The sequence below is a fragment of the Anas acuta genome, chromosome 1 (genome assembly GCF_963932015.1).
Source record: "Anas acuta chromosome 1, bAnaAcu1.1, whole genome shotgun sequence".
In the NCBI taxonomy this organism is placed as follows: Eukaryota; Metazoa; Chordata; class Aves; order Anseriformes; family Anatidae; genus Anas; species Anas acuta.
The window spans coordinates 8,326,449-8,345,778 of record NC_088979.1 but is presented as its reverse complement, the minus strand read 5'-3'; the positions used below and the strand labels follow the sequence as shown (position 1 = coordinate 8,345,778).

Below are 19,330 nucleotides of genomic sequence, written 5' to 3'. Positions count from 1 at the left end.
GATTATCACTTCTTTGTTGCTCAGCGTGAATAACGTTGATCACTTTTGGTTAAAATTAGGGAAAAGGTTTCTGTGTATGGTCATCAGATTTCAGCATTGCCTGTCAAACATATTCCATCTACCTGTCATGCATTCAATGACTTCTCACAGCCACTACTAACCCTTAAACCATCTTCTGGTGGTCTCCCCCCGGGGACAGGATGAGCATTCAACAGCAGAAGCTCCAGCAGATGCAGTACTGGCAAGCAAAACTGGTAAGAAAGCATGAACTGTCGAACCTGAAGCACCAGGCTCCTCCTATTTCCTTTCTCATCCTCTTCAGCAGACAGGCTGCGGTTCCTCTTGTTTCCTCACATCCCTGCCACTGCTGCCACATCAGCCGGCACCCAGGAAGACAGCAGCTGGAACTGTGGAAGCGGCTGAGAGGAGTGAGGAGCAGATGGCAGAAGATCCCCGCCTGCTGCACGAGCACCACAAACAGCTGGCCAAGTTCCCTGGGTGGTGTCAGGTACCCCGAGCGCACAGCTTGCAGCTACACCCTGACTCGAAAGCTTGTGGAGTTAATAAAACACATCCTGAGCCTCCTGTACACAAGCACAGCTGCAGATTTGGTGGGATCACATCTGCTCGTGCAACTTTTGGATCGTCTTGGAACGAGTGTGAAGTGCTAACAGAAATGAGTAAACTCTGCGAGGCTCTGTCCCACACTCCACCCCCAGGACAAAGCAACTGACAGAACTAACTAATTAACAAGAAAAACAACATATTGATTCCTGAAGAGGAATTCTACTCCGGGGTTTGATTCCCTCCCATGGATGCTACTGCACTTAGTCAAACCAGGAGCAAGGCAATTGTTGAGAAGGTTCTTCAGGAACCTTCATGGTCCAAAACCTCCAGTTCAATAACTACTAACGTTATGGACCCAAATTTGAGAACTACTTTTGGCAGCCTGATTCTCTAAACTCTCAATGGTAATTTTACAAAGCACATCCAAAAGTCAAATATCTAGAATCACCTCATTTTTCAATTCCTTCAAGGATAATTAAAACAAGATTTAAAAATTCTATAAGCATACAGACTTGAGAAGATGAGTCCCAGGGAACAGGGAACGGCCAGAAGAAGGAGAAAAGGCATTTGCCCTAAGCAATGGATATTATAAATCCACCTGTTGATGACAACTGGATTAAAATGGATAACTGTTGTGTCTGCACAGAAGAAATATCTACCCATTAATCTGTTTAGCAGTGTAGACAGAATACTGCAATTTTTAAATGAATTTAAAACAACTAAGTATCTACGTTATTTCCTCCTTCCAGTATTGAACAGTTCTACTCCCTCCTAAATGTGAAACGGGACTACACTCTAAATATTGCTGTGAAAGCCCAACAGCACTTTTGCACATTTGGACTGCTGCCCCCGGAGTTTGGACCTGCCAATAAACAAGTTGCTTGGCTTTCATTTCTGCTGCCAAGTTCACACTTCTCAAACAGAATGCGGTGAACTTTAGTTCACATTCAACTTTTTTTTTTTTCTGGCTCCCCTTCTACTTATGCACTGTGCAAACGTTTAGCAATTCCTTGGAAGAGCTAAAAAAATTAATGTGACTCTTCATAATTATATGTTTCTTCTGGAAAGATTAATTTCTTTTGATTGTTATTCCTCATTTTCAAACTAAATGAATTCTAATTCTACAATGGAATTTAAGGAAGAGATCTTCCTTAGGTCAAGATATTTTTTCCCCTGCGTGTAGCCTGATAAAAATATAAGAGAGAAAAAAGGCCTTTTTATTTCTCTCATTCTAACATTACATGACTTGCACTGAAGCCCAACCCGGGCTATGGTGTCACGGGACATGGCATGCCGGCATATCAGTTCCCCATCGCCAAACGGATGCACTTTCACCCAGTTCCTCCCTTCCTAATCACAGCTACAACCTCTCACCACTTATCTTCTCTCTAGCCCTTGAGGCAGTTTAATTGATAAAGATCAGAGGAAATATCTGAAGAAACAACTGAAACATTTTCTACCACATCATTTCTACAGCATATGATGTAGCAGATACAGAAATGACCAACATTGTTCACAACAGAGATTGTTATGCCTGTGAATCATAGAATCATTCAGGTTGGAAAAGACTTTTAAGATGATCTCGTCCAACCTTTAACCTAGTACTAATGTCCACCACTAGGCCATGCTACTAAGTTCTACATCTACACATGATGTCCCAGTGTTTTAAATGTGTGATATTATTAGTAACAATCTTAAAAGAATCATTTCATTTTTTTCCCCCCATAATTCACATTGTTCACCAAGTAACTACAAGGACAGAGATTACACGAACTTTCTGAGCAACACATTCATTAAAACACAGAAAATAAAGTACCCTTCACTGAAAAACTAAACCGAGAGAATGCAGAACCATTGCATATATTCCGCAACTAGCACTGCTGGAAGTTGTATTACACTCTTCTGTAGGACAGAACCAAAAGCAGAACATAAAAATTATAAAGGATCCAAATTCAGAAAAGTTAAATCTGTAAACATCAGAGCAGGAAATCTCGGGTACATCTTCAGACTCTGATGCAAAGATATCACTTTGCTCAAAAGAAAAATTAAGGCAGTTTCATCAGTGTAAGGAACATTTTACAACACAGCTGGGATCTCAAGGTAAGTCTTGGCCTAGATTCCAGACTGAATGCACAAACTTTTCACAAAGTTACGTAAGAATTTGATGAAAATCAGGTTGCCATGAAAAAAAAAGAAAAGTTTCTACATTAAAATCACTGTACTGTGACGTCCAGCTGTGGCAATGCCCAGATCAGTTCTCACTTCCAGAGTGTCATGACTGACTGGAGTATATATATATATATATATTTAATTTTCAAGCTAAGAATAAATTTCATCCCCTAGTATTGGAGATATTAGCAATGTTCAGAAAAATGTTAACCTGACAACAACACAACAGAGAAAGAAAAATGTTCACCATCAGCAGAACTATGTATAAGCAACATAATATTCAAATATCCCTTATTTCAAATACTTAATGCATTAACACACATTAGGTATAATGTATATTATGTTGTATATATAATTACATATAATAATTACTATACATACAGTAATTCACATACTACCTGAAGCTATGTATTTCTTGGGAGAAAGACAAAGGATGAAGCAAACTCTCTAGAGCTACCCTGTAACAAAGCTCAACCTCGTGAATTTCTCTGGATTCTATTTTTTTTTTTTTTTTTAATACAGAAAACCCAATGAACAATTACTTGGGTAAAAGGACACACTTGAGACTCTTGTATTATAATGCTAATTTATGAACCAGGCAGATAGAAAAATAGAGTGTTTTGGGAAGAATATTTAATCTCCCACAGGACAGGATTTAAATTCTCTTCTCTTGTTTAAAAAGCCTTTAACATAGTTATGCAAGTTATATATAATCCAGCCCTCTTCACTTACCTGAAGGCAATATAATTCCCCCAGGAATTTTTAAAGCATTACATTAACAAAACTTTATACCACATGTGCAAAAAAAAAAAAAAAAAAAAAAAAAGGAAGAAGAAAAAAAGAAAAGATGTATTTAGCCTTACTTCTCCGTGTCTTAAAGGTGTAATAGCTCCTCTTGCTACTGCCATTCGGAACAACGTTTCTGTGGCCTGCATCAATAAACACACACAAATTAGATATTTTTTAAAAGTCAACCCAGCTCATGAACATTTGTTTCAAATTTAACATTTTTTTAAATGTCAGCTACATTCAGCATTCATTTTACAACTGAATCACTTTGGTAAGTTATTTAGAAAAGTCTTCATAGGTTGGCAAAGGCTTATTACAAAGTGAGAGGTGATGATGAGACCAAAACCCTCAATAAAGGAACCGCATGTTCCCTCCCCAGTCACTGCAGTGGTTACACAAGATTCTTCATGGACATCAGAGATGTTCAGCCCCAAATAATGGTCTTCCAGAGGTTGTCACACGAAAGCAGGTCGCTAAGGGGAAAAAAGCTGCATGGTACAAAACATGAAAGCAATTTATTTTTTTAAGTGGCTGATTAATATTATAGCCTTAAATTAACAAACAACCAAGAGCACGATGAAACTCTCTTCCTTTGAAGTACCTGTGCTCCTCTTCACACCAGGAATTGTGGCATCATAAAACACAACGTTGTTCATGTGCAAAAGACAGGGAACACAACATTGGGGAAATCTGTAATTAGGTCAGGCTTTAGTTAGGTTGCACATGTTCCTGTGCTAGTTGTCCCATCCTTTGTTTAATTTGGTGGGACACCGAACACATACTTCTGGCATAACCATCGACTACTGACACGTAATTCAAGCAGTAATACAAAATGATAGGTTCTGTATCACATTTTGTTCTGATACAAAAACTCAACCCATCAACACAACTGCAACATGCAAAGAATGGTTTCTATAAATGACCAGTATTTCTGTTGATTTCTCAACTTTGGTTTTAAAGCACAAGTATGCCAAATTGCCATGTTGTTATATTTACAAGCTGGTTGGGAAAAGGAGCGAAAGAATTCACTGGTTACATAAAAACGTGGATTGGCACATCAGTATACACAAGAATAGATTTGTTTCAAAGAGCTGTTTCCATAGCAAGCAGAGAAGCAGGTTTCAATTTCAGCTGTAATGAAACATGTTTTTAATATCTGTTTCTAATAAAAAAAAATTACTCTAACATTTAGGGATCTATGTTAAAAAGTAATTATCAGGCTGTTTGAAAAAAATGCTTTTAAAGTTTTAGCAGCAGTAGTATCTGACTGTCTTTCAAAATAGCAATTTAAAAAATTAAGCAGCTCAATGCTTATGTGACTTCAAGATTTGGGGGTGCACGCTGCAGTCCTACAAGACAGCTGTATCTCAACAAATGTGGTACCAAAGACATCTACTGAGATTAATTCCTCGGTCTTTCCAGGTGCAGATTAGGTAGGTTTTACCTTTTTACCCCCGTGCGGGGCAGTGCCCGAGTGAAGCTCTTCTTCCCAAACCTTTATCCTCTGAGAGGTGAAGTGAACCTCAAACAACCTTTTGTGTTTCCCCAAATTGGTTTCTTTTATCAACTCTTCCCACCAATGTTTTTAAGGATGTTTCAACCGAATTGAGCATTCTGTCAATACAGCTAAGCTCCTTTTGTTTCTTTTGAAAACCACTGGGGTGTGTGACTTTCTTTTCACATCTCCTAGTATAAGATCTCTCTTAATACCCTTGTACTCCCATAGCTCATGCCAGATGTCAAAACCATTCAGAAACAAGGAAAGAAAAAAAAAAAAAAGAAAAAACACAAAAATCCAAGCTTAGAGAAGTCACATCGTTCAAAAGGATAATGATCAGACCCAGGCTTCTCAAAACTCTAACATCACACAAACGGATGATTACATTGATCAGGCTAGGAAAAGGCTGCCAGTCTTAAAATGGGAACTTATGTGTAACACTTCCATTTTGGACAAACTCCCGCAACGTCTTCCATTTCCAGCTTTCTCCTCGGCAAACCACAGAAAACAGAGACCGCTGGGGCCATCGGTTGGCCAGGAGCACATTGCCCAGGGCTTGATCAACCACACGTTGACCAACTCGAGGGATGGAGGCCCTGCTGCCTCCCTGATCAACATGTTCCAGTATTGCACAACTGACTTTTCACTGGCAAGTCCCAGAAAAACTGCCATTTACAGCTGATCTGCAGAGATTTTCCAGAGAAGCACAGCCTAATTCCCCAAATTCTCCATCAGGAGTGGAAATGCTTCACGTCAGCTGAGCAGCAGGCTGGCCTTCCTCCTCTGGTTTCCATCTGCGACAAGACAAGCCACGTTTAAATCCCGAAACGCAAAACGCCCTGCTGCCACTCAACCTGTAGAGGTTGAACACGGAGGAATAAACACAGGGATGGAGAAGGGAAAAGGAGATTTGGACAAGGGATTAGAGGAGTAAAGAGGGACTGGGGCAAGGAAGCTCCTAAACCCAAGACATTTACTGGGAAGTGGAAGTCAAAAGAACTGGATAATTTAGAGAAATATCAGCTAGGTGAGGTGCTAAAAACAGGAACGTTATTCCATTACCTAAACTTAAACCTTACATTTGCCCCCTTATTTATTTATTTATTTTTTAAACAGTAAATTCAGTCACGCTTAATGCTCCATAAAGAATAAAGGGAAAACAGCTACATGAAGGAAGGGTCCTACAACATCATGAGGAAAAAAAACAAAAAAAAAACAACAACATGCTCCCATACTCACCTTGCATCCTTTCTGAAATTCCTTACGTGATAACATCTTGCTAATAGTGTAAGGATCCTTACAGGTCATTACATCAATTCTGGCTAAAAACTCAGCTCACTGAACACATCTTGTCTTGCACACTCTTAGTTTTTAATTTCGAATCTACCAAAGTTATTGGTATGACAAGAGCCAATGTTCACGCAGCATAAAATTCAGGTACAATTTGTTTTGATTTTGACGAAGCTCATGTCCACAGAGCACAAACTTTAAAGAAATGGACCTTCCATTTCAATACACTCAACACTTACATATAATTACATATATATGAAAAAAGCATGCAGAGTACTGCTCTGTCAGAAATTAAACTCTCAACGAAGGCTACCAAATAATTTCTTGGATGACTTCAGAAATAGATTTCTACTGGAAAAAATTAGCACACTTTTCGGCATCAGGTCAGAACTGCCCTTCTGCCCCCACTGAACTCTTCTCATGGCTCTTCTGGTTCATAATTCACAGTATCCTTGATCAGGGACACCCTCAGTTATATGCCATTTAGAGTAAGTTTAATTACTTGGTTGTAATGTCAGCATTCTTGCATATATTTATGACACACTTTTCCACTACCTACCAAGTTTCTACATATAATTGCACTTATTCCCTCTTAATTTAAAAATACAGCATTTGTGGTGTCAATTTTTTATGCTGAAAATATTAAAATAATCTTCTGTTTTATGTTAGGATTTGTAACTCCAACCATGAAATACAACCAACTGGAGATAGGATTTATCTTCATGTCAGATAACTAATTAAAGAAACAAAACTGTCCGTTTAAGAAATATGAATACTATTCCCACAGAAACAGTCAACTGGGAATTTAAATCACTTTTAATTGTCTCTATCTCTGTTAGCATTAAGTATTCCATTAGTAATCAGATTTTTATGAAGCTGTAAAAAGTTTATATTTATTTTCATTCAATTCACTGGAAATAAGCCCTAAATAAGAATCATTACAGGCTTAGGCAGTGACTTTCGATACTTCTATTCAGAGGCATGAGTCAGAGGTCCATAAGAAAGAAAATCATCAACAGATGGTTTTAGTGATCTCAGTGTGAAATGAATGTGTTGCCAAGCTGATAGTTGCCGAATCCTAAAACTGTACTTTAAGGAATGCATACTGTGTCAGATTGTATGTGAGGTGAGATGGCAGCCTGACGTATCCTGCCACTCCGTAATGTCTCGTAACTTCTAATGTCATCAATTGACAAAGATGTGCTCCCCTTCAAACAAAGCAGTTGTTTCTCTTCAAACTCCTTGCAGTTGGGTTTAAAAAAAAAAAGAGAAACTGCTTGTGTGAATCAGAACTGAAGTGGAAAATAATTGTGCATTATTGATGGAAATTGTAGGAGAAACAACAAGAAAAGCAGTATTTTTGATTCCAGATGTTTTGAATTTTCTAGGTATTCACAAAAATAAAATGGTCTCATAATACTTCATCAAAATAGTTACTGTTTTTACCAAACTTAAAATTGCAAATACCAGCAGTGCAGGGGACTGCTAAAGCACATTAATTTTAGAACTACATGCTTCACATGCTATTAATTACCTGGCAAATTTTGGCATCTACTTCTACACTTGCATTCAGAAAAATAAAATAAAAAAATGAATTACGTTTAAAGATATGTTCTGAACTGCACAGATCTTTGGAAGTCATTCACAGCAATTTACAGATTTAATTAGAATGGTAATGGTGCAATTTGTTTTAAGAACAAAAATACAAAAATGGATAGAATAACACAAAAGACTTTATTTCACTCCTATTAAGTTTGCTGATCTTGGCTTCAAATAGCTGGCTCACAGATCTGGCCTTTAAAATTTGTGTTTGTTCTCAAAAAGCAAATGACATTAAAAAAAGGTTCACAACAGTCTATCCAAAATCATCAATAACATTTTTCAACTCGATTACATATTGCAAATGAACTATTGTTACAGCCCTTTTTAGCTGAGCATCACACAGCTTTTGAAAACAAGCACAAGTGTTACAAAAAAGAGGAGGGATTTGGTAAGATGCAGCAGCAATAATGAATAGGACAATGCACAAGAAGCTTCTGAAATATTTTTTTTCTCTCATTTCTTTCCCCAAAAATTCAAATGTAGGGCAACCTTCTAGATCTAAACCTTATTCCAGATGATTTGTATTTAACTTAACTGATTAGCTTATTTATGGCTATGACATTCGATGAAAAGCACGGCAATAAAGTTTTTTCCACTTAGTCATCAGCAGACCAAATCACTTCTTACCTTTACCTCCTATGCAGGCAACTAAAATATGAACCCTATGAAACAAACTGCACAACTTGAGCTCTGTGATAAAGGATATTTTACAGAGATTTTGATAGCTTTGCACTTGTTTTCTGAAATTTCTCTAACTTGTCAGCTTTTACAATGTGGGGTCCCACAGGAGGTGCTGCACCAGCATCCTTTCACATCGTGCTTTCCTTTGCTTTCTTGTATGACTTTGTGCAACTTTAGAAGATGGAAAATACAATTCTAGTATTTAATGCTGTGTTTTACTGCCTGCCCCAAAGGAAAAGGAAGATGCACAAAGGGACACAAAGACACTTATCTGTGATGTGCACAAGCCCCAGCAATTACCAATTTGAGGGACGCACAAGAGAAGGGGCAAGTCTGCTGTAATTTATAGGGGAGGGAGGAAGCCCACCTCAAAGATTAGAGGACAGAAAGGAAATACAGTACGCACCTAGCCATGTATCTTATACAACTGAAGTACTAACTAGAAACGGTTCTCCCTCCTCAAGTAATAGAAGAACATTATTTCCCTTACCAGACGATTGAGGTTTCGTAAAACTCATCAATAACACTGCATATATAATCCAGTATTAAAACTAACAAGATTAACTGCATAGGTAGCTTAGAATATTTGCAGAATTGTGGTCTAAACAGAGATGCAAAATTAACACACAAAGTCCTGATCAGTTCAATACCATTTCCATTACATTGCCAAATTCCATTTGCTCATTGAATTAAATCCATACTTTAAGACTCTTCAGGTGCTAAGCTACCCTAAATACCCATCCTAATTAAACTGCCCTCATCTTCATGGCATCCAAAAAGTAATATATGTCATGGTGACACTGCAGCCAGTTAGCAATCAGCTGAGAGCACAGCACTTGTATTTCAGCAGCGTCCAAGAGACACCACTGTAGAGTTCTTGCACTAAAACTCATTTCTTTCTTCCACACTCACTGTTAAAACCAGTTTGCATTTTGCAACCAAAAATGCAATTTTTTCTTTATTATCAGACCGAAAAGGCCGATGGCAAGCCTGAAAGCAGAGCAAACTACAAAATCCACTTTGCAGTTGGCTTTCACTGCGAGAACAGCCCTTGCTGCTGACCAGCTCACAGATCTCAGCCTCTCTGAGAAGAGCTGTAAAGCTTCCAGCTGCAGAACACACACTGAACAAGTGAACCAAGTGCAAAAATAATCAAGCGTTACTCGCTGCCAAGAGTATGAAATAAAAGCATTATTATTTATTTATCTTAATCGGAACCCAGTAGTCTGCAGTTGTGGTATTTGCAACTTTTTCCAAGATAATTTTTTCTTCTCCTGACTTCTCTACCCATTCTTCTCCCTTTCCTTCCTCCCACCCTCCTCCCAACGAAAGCAGCAATGCTTGGTATTTAATTGGGATTCCTGGTCCCAGCCTGTAACTGACTTTTACCTCTTCTTGTGTTCTCCACACAAAGGAGTGAACTTCTCAACTCTCTCAAAAGCTGCAATTATAAATAATTAAATATCAGGTAACCACACATATATATATATATACACACACACACACAGCAGTATAATGCTGGAATTACCCATAAAATAGGCCAGCAGCCAGTCTGGGAAACTAGAGAAGTAGGGTATTTGAGCTCCTCTGCCTTGACAGAAATGCCAGAGAAAGGAGTCCCAGCACTGGCACGGAGCTGAGGTTTCTGGATCTGAGACACAAAGCACTGAAGCCAGCTAAATCTTCCTCCTCTGCAGTCACAGCTCAGACAGATGGAAAATAACCGCACGCCAGCCTGCAGAAAGCACCTGACAACTGTCAGAAATGGCTTTGACTAGTAACGCTGTCAGATGGAATAAAAGATAAGAGCTGAAAGACCACCCCGGCCAGGCTGGGAATGTGCCTGCACCCCAGTATGCAGGCAGCAGTGCTTCCCTCCCTTGGCACAGGGGCAGTGTGCTTTTCAAATCTCCAGCTCCAAAACGGTGGGGAGCAGCACATGCACCCAGCCAAGCGGACAGGGGGGACAATGTCCTGTCTCCCCCTGTTGGGAATGGATGCATGGGGGGCATTACTGTCTCCTGGCCAGAGGCAGTGGGGACAGCAAGGCACAGGAACGACAGACATGCCCAAAGAACGGGGACACACTGCCTTCATCACCCAGCTGCATTTGCCTCCAACGCCATATACTTAAATACAGAATCATGGAATTGTAGGGGTTGGAAGGGACCTCAGGAGATCATCGGGTCTGACCCCCCTGCCAAAGCAGGTTCCCTAGAGCAGGTTGCCCATGTAGGTGTCCAGACGGGCCTTGAATATCTCCAGAGAAGGAGACTCCCATACGACTGCCTGCCAGTCCACTTTTGCTCCTTGCTGCAATTTTTTAACATGTTTAGCAGCCCCACTTTGTTTAGCAAAGCACTGGAGAACATCACCATGAAATAAAGCAGATGCATGAGAAGGATGGCTGTACGACATGGAAATGAGCACTGGGATGTTCCTGTGGAATTAGTTCCCAATCGGCCATAAATGAATGAAGTCAAATTCTTCCATGGTACAAGTAAAAGCTGACTTTCGTGATCCACCGGCAGATGCTCATTGAGTTGCTGGGACAACTGAGGAAATCCAGGCTCCTGATCCCCAGTCTTTGCTCTAATTCCTGAAAAAAATAGCTGAAATTTAAGCACTGGATGACACAGGATGCTACAGCAGCTGTGGATCTTGTAACATTGACATTTTTAAGTTTCACTACTTTTTAGTGACTTTTTTAGTAACCGCTAAATTAAAGTTGTCTAAATATATAGTGCTCATTACTTCATTTTTTCCAAGTGCGTATTCTGGAATTCCAGATTCATTTAAATACACTCATTTACAGTTCTGTTATCTGCCTTCATTGACCAGAATTTCTTGTTAGCTTGAATTCTGAGTGGGTTCAATTCAGTGCATTTGCTACAAGCTTTACAAGATTTATGTTTTATGTGTTTCACAACCGTGGTCCATTTTTTTCTTTAGGGGATTACCTCATCTTTTACATTTCCCAAGTGGTAGCAATTTTAAGTAGCATCTCTTAGTTTTTGCAAACAGGAAAAAAAAAAAAAAAAAAAGTATTTGTCTCAATTGTTTTCCTTCTATGTATTGTAATTTACCCAAGAATTTATGAGTTAAACTAATACAAACTTAAACCAAAAAAACATTTTCAAACTAGTGATTTATCATCACCATGCAGTAAACAATAAGTATTATAGACTGCATCTACTTTGGATGAGACATTCAACTCATTTACCAATCTTATTGTTTAAACATGTGTATGTCATATAATCTTTCCAAGCTAATTAGAAACAGGACACATAGGTTAATACTATTTTATTTTGGGGGCAGCTCATAAAAATGCGTGTCCCCTCTGTCTATAAGAGTTTAACTGGTGTTGGGCAGCAGCTAAATGGGTTTCAATAAAGGACAAGTATATTGCAGAGATGACCCATCACAAAATTAATTGGTGTGATTTTATTATTCACATGCTGTTGTCCACAGTAATTAAATAAAAACAAAATGCTGATTGCAACTGATTAAAACCAATTCAAATAATCAACAAGGAATTTCAGAAGTCAGTTTCAGTACATACTATACAGAAAACAGCAACTAATACTTTACTTGCATAATGCCATATTCTGCATCATTTTAAAACTTTTTTTTTCTTTTAAAGAGGGATACAAATTTCAGGGCTTAGAGCAATACTTTGAGTGCTGGCAGCAGTGCTGGTCAACCTCTTCCTGTTCTTGAGAAAAACTGAGTATTTGACCAACAGAAGCACAAGTACAAAACTTCATTTATAGGCTGCACAATGCTCAAAAAAAGCCTGCTATGAGCTTGCAACTGAAGTTGTTTCAGAGAAAGTGAACAGGCAAGATTGCTTCTTCCAAAGCATCTTCAACTGGAAGCATCTTCCAAAGCATCTTCTACTGGAAGACCAGTAACTGGTAACTCTTTGTTTTAAGGCTTCTCTTCCAAGTGGTGTGGGGCCCAAAGCACACCACACTTGCAGACTGTTCTCTTTTTCAAGAAAGGCAAAGTCTGTGATCAGAAGACCGATCTGACCGATTGCGTTAACCAATCTGACCAACTGTTAGAAATCTTTCCTTTCTGTCTCCATCATGCCAGAGCTGGATACTTCTCTCTCCTACTCCTGGAATACTGTCCATCCACCAAAGCTACCTGGAGGAGGACTCCCCTCTGCTGAGCACTGGGACGGAGCTTATAAACCAAACTTCATAGTGGGTGAAACTGCCTCCAGCAAGCTGAATCAGTAAAACGTCCTTAAAATCAAGGCATTGGCCAGACTCAGACCCTACAAGGATAAAGTTGGCTACAATCTCCATTTCCTGAAATGTGAGGAAGGTCCCAAAAAGTCTTTGGTCAAGCCTGCTCAACAGCACTGCAACGGCCCAAATCACTGCCTTGAACCTTACAAAAAACTCATACCCAGTGTAAAATGAGCTCGTAATTGCCCACTAGCTTTCTAACCATAACAATATTTGGACATGCTTTCATTTAAGGGAGAAAATTTAGCTTACAGTAACAGAAAAGCTGTAGGACTTGATTCTTATTATCACGCATCAGTTCTCACACCGAAGGTTAGCCTTGGATACAATGTGGATGGCTGGTGCAGATGGTGCTGTGGTGATCAATGCCAGATCTGTAAAAACCCTACTTCACTTCCTGTAAAATTCAGAGGGCAAACTGTAAGCAAAGCAAGAAGAAACACAAAAGATTACTGGTAAAACAGGAAAGTCTACGCAAAAGACCAGGATTCTAACTTTTCTTCCTCCTGTCAGATACCAGACATGACAACTAAAATACCAAGGATTTTCCTGTAAACAAACACATTGTGGTCTTCTCTACCCAGGGTAGGAAATCAAGAGGTCCAGAAACCCTTGTTGTACTACCGTGTTAATTCCTCCTTAAATAGACTAATATTTATCACCTCCTAAAGTAACAAAGGATATTAAATTATAGAGCTATAGACCTCAGGTGCTCCTCATACACCTTCCCCATCTTTGTAGCCCTCCTTTGGACACGCTCTAATAGTTTCATGCCCTTTTTATACTGTGGTTCCCAAACCTGCATACAGTACTCAAGGTGAGGCCACACCAGCAGAGGACAATCCCTCCCTCGCCCACCTAGCAATGCCATGCCTGATGCACTCCAGGGTTGTCTCTTTTTGCTGCCAGGGCACACCACTAGCTTATGATGAACTTGCTGGCAACCACAACCCCCAGATCCCTCTCTGCAGGACTGTTTTCCAGCCTCTTTTCCCTCAATCTCTATGTACAACCAGGGTTGTCCTGGTGCAGAATCCAGCATTTGCTCTTATTAAACTTCCTGCAATTGGTGGTTGCCCAGCCCTCTGATTTGTCAAGATCTCTTGCAAGGCCTCTGCCCTCAAGGGAGTCACCAGCTCCTCCCAATTTAGTATCACTCACAAACTTACTTAGCATGCATCCAAGTCCTGCATCCAGATCATTTATAGAAATATTGACGGGAACTGGCCCCAGAATAGAGCCTTGGGGAACCCTGCAAGTGACCATGGTGTCAGCTGTGCAGCAAACACTGAATCACACCAAGTTGTCACATTATTTTTGAACACTATCAGAACAAACAGTTCCAGACAACTACGATTACTGCATTTACCACTTTACAATTGACCGATTAGGATAAATTTTTTACTGTGACTTATTTGCAGACTGCAGCTGAGCAGAGAAAAGGCCATGGGAGATGGTAATCTCTTTTTTAAGGAAGGTTTAAACACACACAATCCTATAGTTAAAAAAACACACACCATGTTGGGCAGTTGTCAATTGAGAAGACATCTTCAATTGTTTATTGGGAAGAACAGACAAGGTTCCTGAAGAAAGGACACGATGCGAGCATACAGTTAAAGACCATTTTTATGTTCTTCTAAAGAGAGGCAAGTGCATCAATGGATCTCTACAGGACTGACACCCTATGGATATTCTGTAAGCAGAATTTTTATTTACAACTTTGAAATAATTGGAAAAAAATGTGATGATCACTTTGGAGTGAAAACAATCTCTCTTGGTCCTGCTTTTAAAAATAACTTTTCCACACGCATAAGTGAACCTTATAACTGAAATATTTTGCACTCACAGATTAATTTCTCTCACAAGGACAGAGAGAACTGTATTAATCAGTGTTAGCATTGTTACACTGTATTTTATTATAAAAGATATGTAATCTTAAGGCTGAAGCATCATGTTATTAACAGAATCATTACACTTGTAAGAACACTAACTATCCCTGAATCTAATTTTAGAAATCTAGAAAAAAAAATACAACAAAGCTTAAAAAAAAAATCACTTAATATATAGAAAAAGTTTTTAAGCACAGGTCTCCACTATGGCCAACTTTTAAACAAGGACCTAAATTTAACTACAAATGTGGTCGCTAGGGCAACACTCAGTCTTAAATTTCCTTCTTATCCTTCCATGAACATATATTCAATTTTCTGTAACATCCAGACAAAAAAAATAATCAAAGAAAAAAACACACCAAAATACCCCAGTCAGTTGAAGACACACTCTTTGCATTCACATTTCATTTTAGCAGCACGTGATCAGTACTAATGGAATTATTACAAGAATTAACAGATGCCTGATGGTGCATTAAATGTAGGTGTGTACATTCTGTCATAAGTCTGCTCTTGTTGTAAAATGTATTATTTATGAAAGCAGGAAATTTGCACGTCCCAATGTACAACATATGACGTTCACATGGAGCAACAACAAAGCACGAGATTTGAAGTCTGGAGCTGAGTTCATGCATTTCTTAGGGTAACACAGGAACCGCTGCTGGTAAATCTCCTGGTAGATTTACTAAATCCAGAAAGTCTGGCATGGTTCTAGGTTACTCCAAATGTTGTAGAGTTGTATCATGGTACTGGGAAAATTAGAGAAAGCAATGAGGAGTTTAGCTTAAGTTTACACTGAAGCTAAGTTCTTGCTCCCCACCTGAGGGGCAGGCAAACTACAGAACGCCTTATATCTGAACACTTTATTCACCCTACACTTACGCAATCTCTCTACGCTAAACATGTAAGAAAGCTGAAAAACCTACACAGACTTTGAGATTGACAAGGCTTCCAGCAAGTACAAAATAACAAGAAAAAGGAGTTTCGACTAGGAACAAAACGTACAGTTATTCCTGGCAAGATCTAAAGGTAACAAATACATGCAGTCGGTCTGTTATATAAACTGCACTGGACTGCATGGATAAGCATGCTCATTTGAACATCCTGTACATTAGCACAGCCAAATAATAGCTCATACCCCTTGGGAAAAAGAACATAAATCACACTTACAGAAGAAGGAATTGTATAAGGAATGTAGCAATACTAAAAACAATTTAGAGACCATGGCAGACAATCAACTGAGCCCAAAATATGCTTTGTTGCCCATCAAATGACCAAATGGATCCTGGTAAGTGCAGAAACATCACAAGTGCTCGTAAATCAGACCATTATGATGCCTTCATCCAGACTCACACAAAGCTTTCAGAGCACAGCTGAAGAAATTATGCATCTGTTTTGTAAACACTAAGAGTAGCTAAGACCAGGTTAAACCACCACGTGCCAGGTTTTCACTACAAGCTTTCCCATCTCATCCATTGGATGCTAAAAGTCTCACCTTTTTTCTGACATAAGGGACGGGGGAAAAAAAAAAAAAAAACACCCTGGTGCTGATGCTGCTTAAACTGAGAGCACTGGCATTTAAAGGAGCTGCATAAATCGCAGCAACCACGGAGTTGTTAGCACGAGTTGTCAACAGTGAGATGCTCTCCAGAAACAGCTGTGTTAAGAGGCTCAACGCTAACACAAGTATCCGTACGGGAAAACATTCTGATAGCAGCCAGCTCCTTCACAGAGCAGAAAAGGGAGGGCGAAATAACATTTTACAAAAGCCTCTGGATAAAACTGCTTCAGCTGGAGTACTGAGGTGTGCTTTTCTTGTTTCATACGCTGCTCTTATCACGGGAAGCGGCAGATGCTCATCTGTGCAAACTCTTGGTTTAGAGGCCAAGCAGCTGTGTACAAAAGTAAGTTATCAACCAGAAGCCTCTACTACTGGCTGCTGGAAGAGGTCTGTCACCGAACTAATCATCAACTAACCTGGAATAGCCACCGCAAGCCAATGGCCACCGCAAGCCAATCCAACTCCAAAATCAATCCTTTTTGACAGAGACCTACTATCTGAAAAAGACCCTTCAACCATCCCCCTCCCCAGTAAAAGGGGTGCCATTTTATACTTTATTTTTAATTATTCTGAACCCTACCAATGAGGGTTGTTCTCAGTTTAATTCCTATACACCAAGCTTTCACTTCCACAATATGCTACAGATGGGAGGCACAGCAACACACGATTGTAAACAGCCAGACCACATTACAGTTTCCAAAATGCAAGTGCCACAGAAACGTGGAGACACGAAGCAGGATTAGGCTTCAGAAGTTGCTGGAGTCTCTGTGGCTGGCACCCCCGGAGCCAGAAAGTCCGAATGAATGGATCTCTTAGTGTTTTATAGTAATTAGGTACGTTTCTGAACCTGGTACTTCTAGTGCTTCATCTGCACTAATTGAGCACAATGCAAACGCTGCTCTGAAATGCCAAACGGTGAAGTTAACAACCTTATAAAGGAGCCAGGAATACAGATTTTATTTTCCTTATTAAAGAAGGGGGGAAAAGAAAAAAAAAAAAAAAAAAGCACTGGTCTGACTTGTCACTACACAAAACAGAGAGCTGGAAAGTTTTCAAAACTGCTCTGTAAGTGTTGTTTTATTGGCCTGAGACTGTTAATAAATATGTTGTAAATGAACTTATACTTGCTTGGGTGGATATAAAGAAACAATTGTATCGCTGTTCTTACATGTTTACAATTTACTCTAGCTCTTCACCTTTTTTTTCCCTCGTTACTCTGTTTCCTACACCAGCTTCCCATAGCAACTGACATTTATTTGGCCCATAAATTACCCTAATGCAGTTTAGTGCTCTTTCATAATTTTTACAAACACGACACTTACAGAGCATAGACTTGTATTAATTAAAACCATCACTATACAAATCTAACGTTTCCTTTAGCATTTTTAACTTACTGATAACTCTGGTAAATGTACAGATGGACAAAGGCTTTCTCTGCACTCACCAGTTGTGTTTTAAAAGTTTACGCATAAATGTGTAATTTGTGTCTGTCTGTCCTATTACCCCCACGCCACACCTGGATAACGCACAATCTTTGACAGAAAAAAGACCATTTTTCAAAGTCATGGCCTGCCCAGCTACAAATGAGACCTCCTCATTAAGAGAAGGTTAATTAAGTTAATTAACTCACAGCCATATCCACTTTTGACATTGCTGTTGAAAGACTTTCGTTTACTTATTTCAGTTACTTGTTAGAGACAGCTTTAGCTAGTTAACTATTAGCTATTTAACTCCAGATGCTAAGAGTCTTTAAGAAGGAAAAAAAATGATACCCATTATAAAGTTCAGCTACTTTGAAAAAGGGGTTGTTTCTTACACAAACAAAAAAGGTTTGGGGCACATATGGCCAGGTAGGTAAGGACCATATTAAAAGTAAGTCTGATTTGGTTTACAATGCCTTTTGGGGGCCTATATTTAGTTCTGAAAGGGAAAAATGCAGCTATTTAAGAGTTTGATATGCAATAATGGTATAAGAATACTCCATAAACAAGCAATAGAAGTAGATTACACAAAGGCATGCACATAGAAAGAATATATACAATAACGCACATGCGATATGCATTTAAAATGCCATGTAGCCATAATTAACCTCCTATTTTCTCAGATGATACGTGACAGGATGCGATGAAACAGCCTCAAGTTGTGCCAGGGGAAGTTTACTGTGGATAACAGGAAGAATTTCCTCACAAGAGGGTGTTGAAGCATCAGGCTGCCCAGAGAAGCGGTGGAGTCCCGGTTGCTGGAGGTATTTAGGAGACGCGTGGACGTGGCACTGAGGGACACAGCTTAGGGATGGGACTCGGGAGGTCAGGCAGATGGTTGGACTTGGTGACCTTGAAGGTCTTTTCCAACATTGATGACTCTACGCTATACTTTCCACAGCAACACATCACACTAACTCATGACAAGAAGGCCTTGAGGTGCTGCACACCCCGCGCTGGACTCACCTGGCTCTCACGTGAGGACCCTGAGCTCCCCACACACCCAACCATGAAGCAGCACAAATAACTCCAGCACTAACCACCACCCAGGACCTCCATCCCAGCACATTTCAGACAGACCACGCTGTGTGTCACAGCAAGACAGCTATCACTTGTACAGACTGCGTGGCTTCACTTGCTCTGGTCAGTCGCTCCCCATGACAGCACGGCAAGGTCTGCACGTACGCAGACTTGCCCAAATACTTTCTAATCAAATACAGCAGGAAGCATCGCTCACAGGCATATATAAACCCTACACGGGCATTTAATCTGACATGACATCTTTGTGAACAATTTAAGCTAACACAGCAGCACTTATGCCACAGTAAAATCTTAGAGATATGATAAATAATTTACAAAAGCAGGGCAGTAACTACTAGTGTTTGTTTTCTCAGTGGTCTTTATTAAACCAAATCACTAGGATTAAAGCTACTACAACAAAAACTGGAGACAGACATGAGTGGGTTGACAACTTTTTTGTTTGTTTAAACCAGCCTTGCTGAGGAGACCCAAGTTAAATATGACCAGAAATAAATTTGTCATAATAC

The 19,330-nt window shown here is 39.5% G+C and overlaps 1 protein-coding gene across 1 annotated transcript in view; it reads right to left on the bottom strand.

Moving 5' to 3' along the window:
* TMEM135 (transmembrane protein 135) overlaps positions 1-19,330 on the bottom strand; it is a 177,454-nt gene that overhangs the window by 98,281 nt on the left and 59,843 nt on the right. Inside the window, exon 5 of the mRNA XM_068667673.1 lies at positions 3,600-3,665. Within this exon, the coding sequence (XP_068523774.1) occupies positions 3,600-3,665 (66 nt within the window). The remainder of the gene's footprint in view (positions 1-3,599; positions 3,666-19,330) is intronic.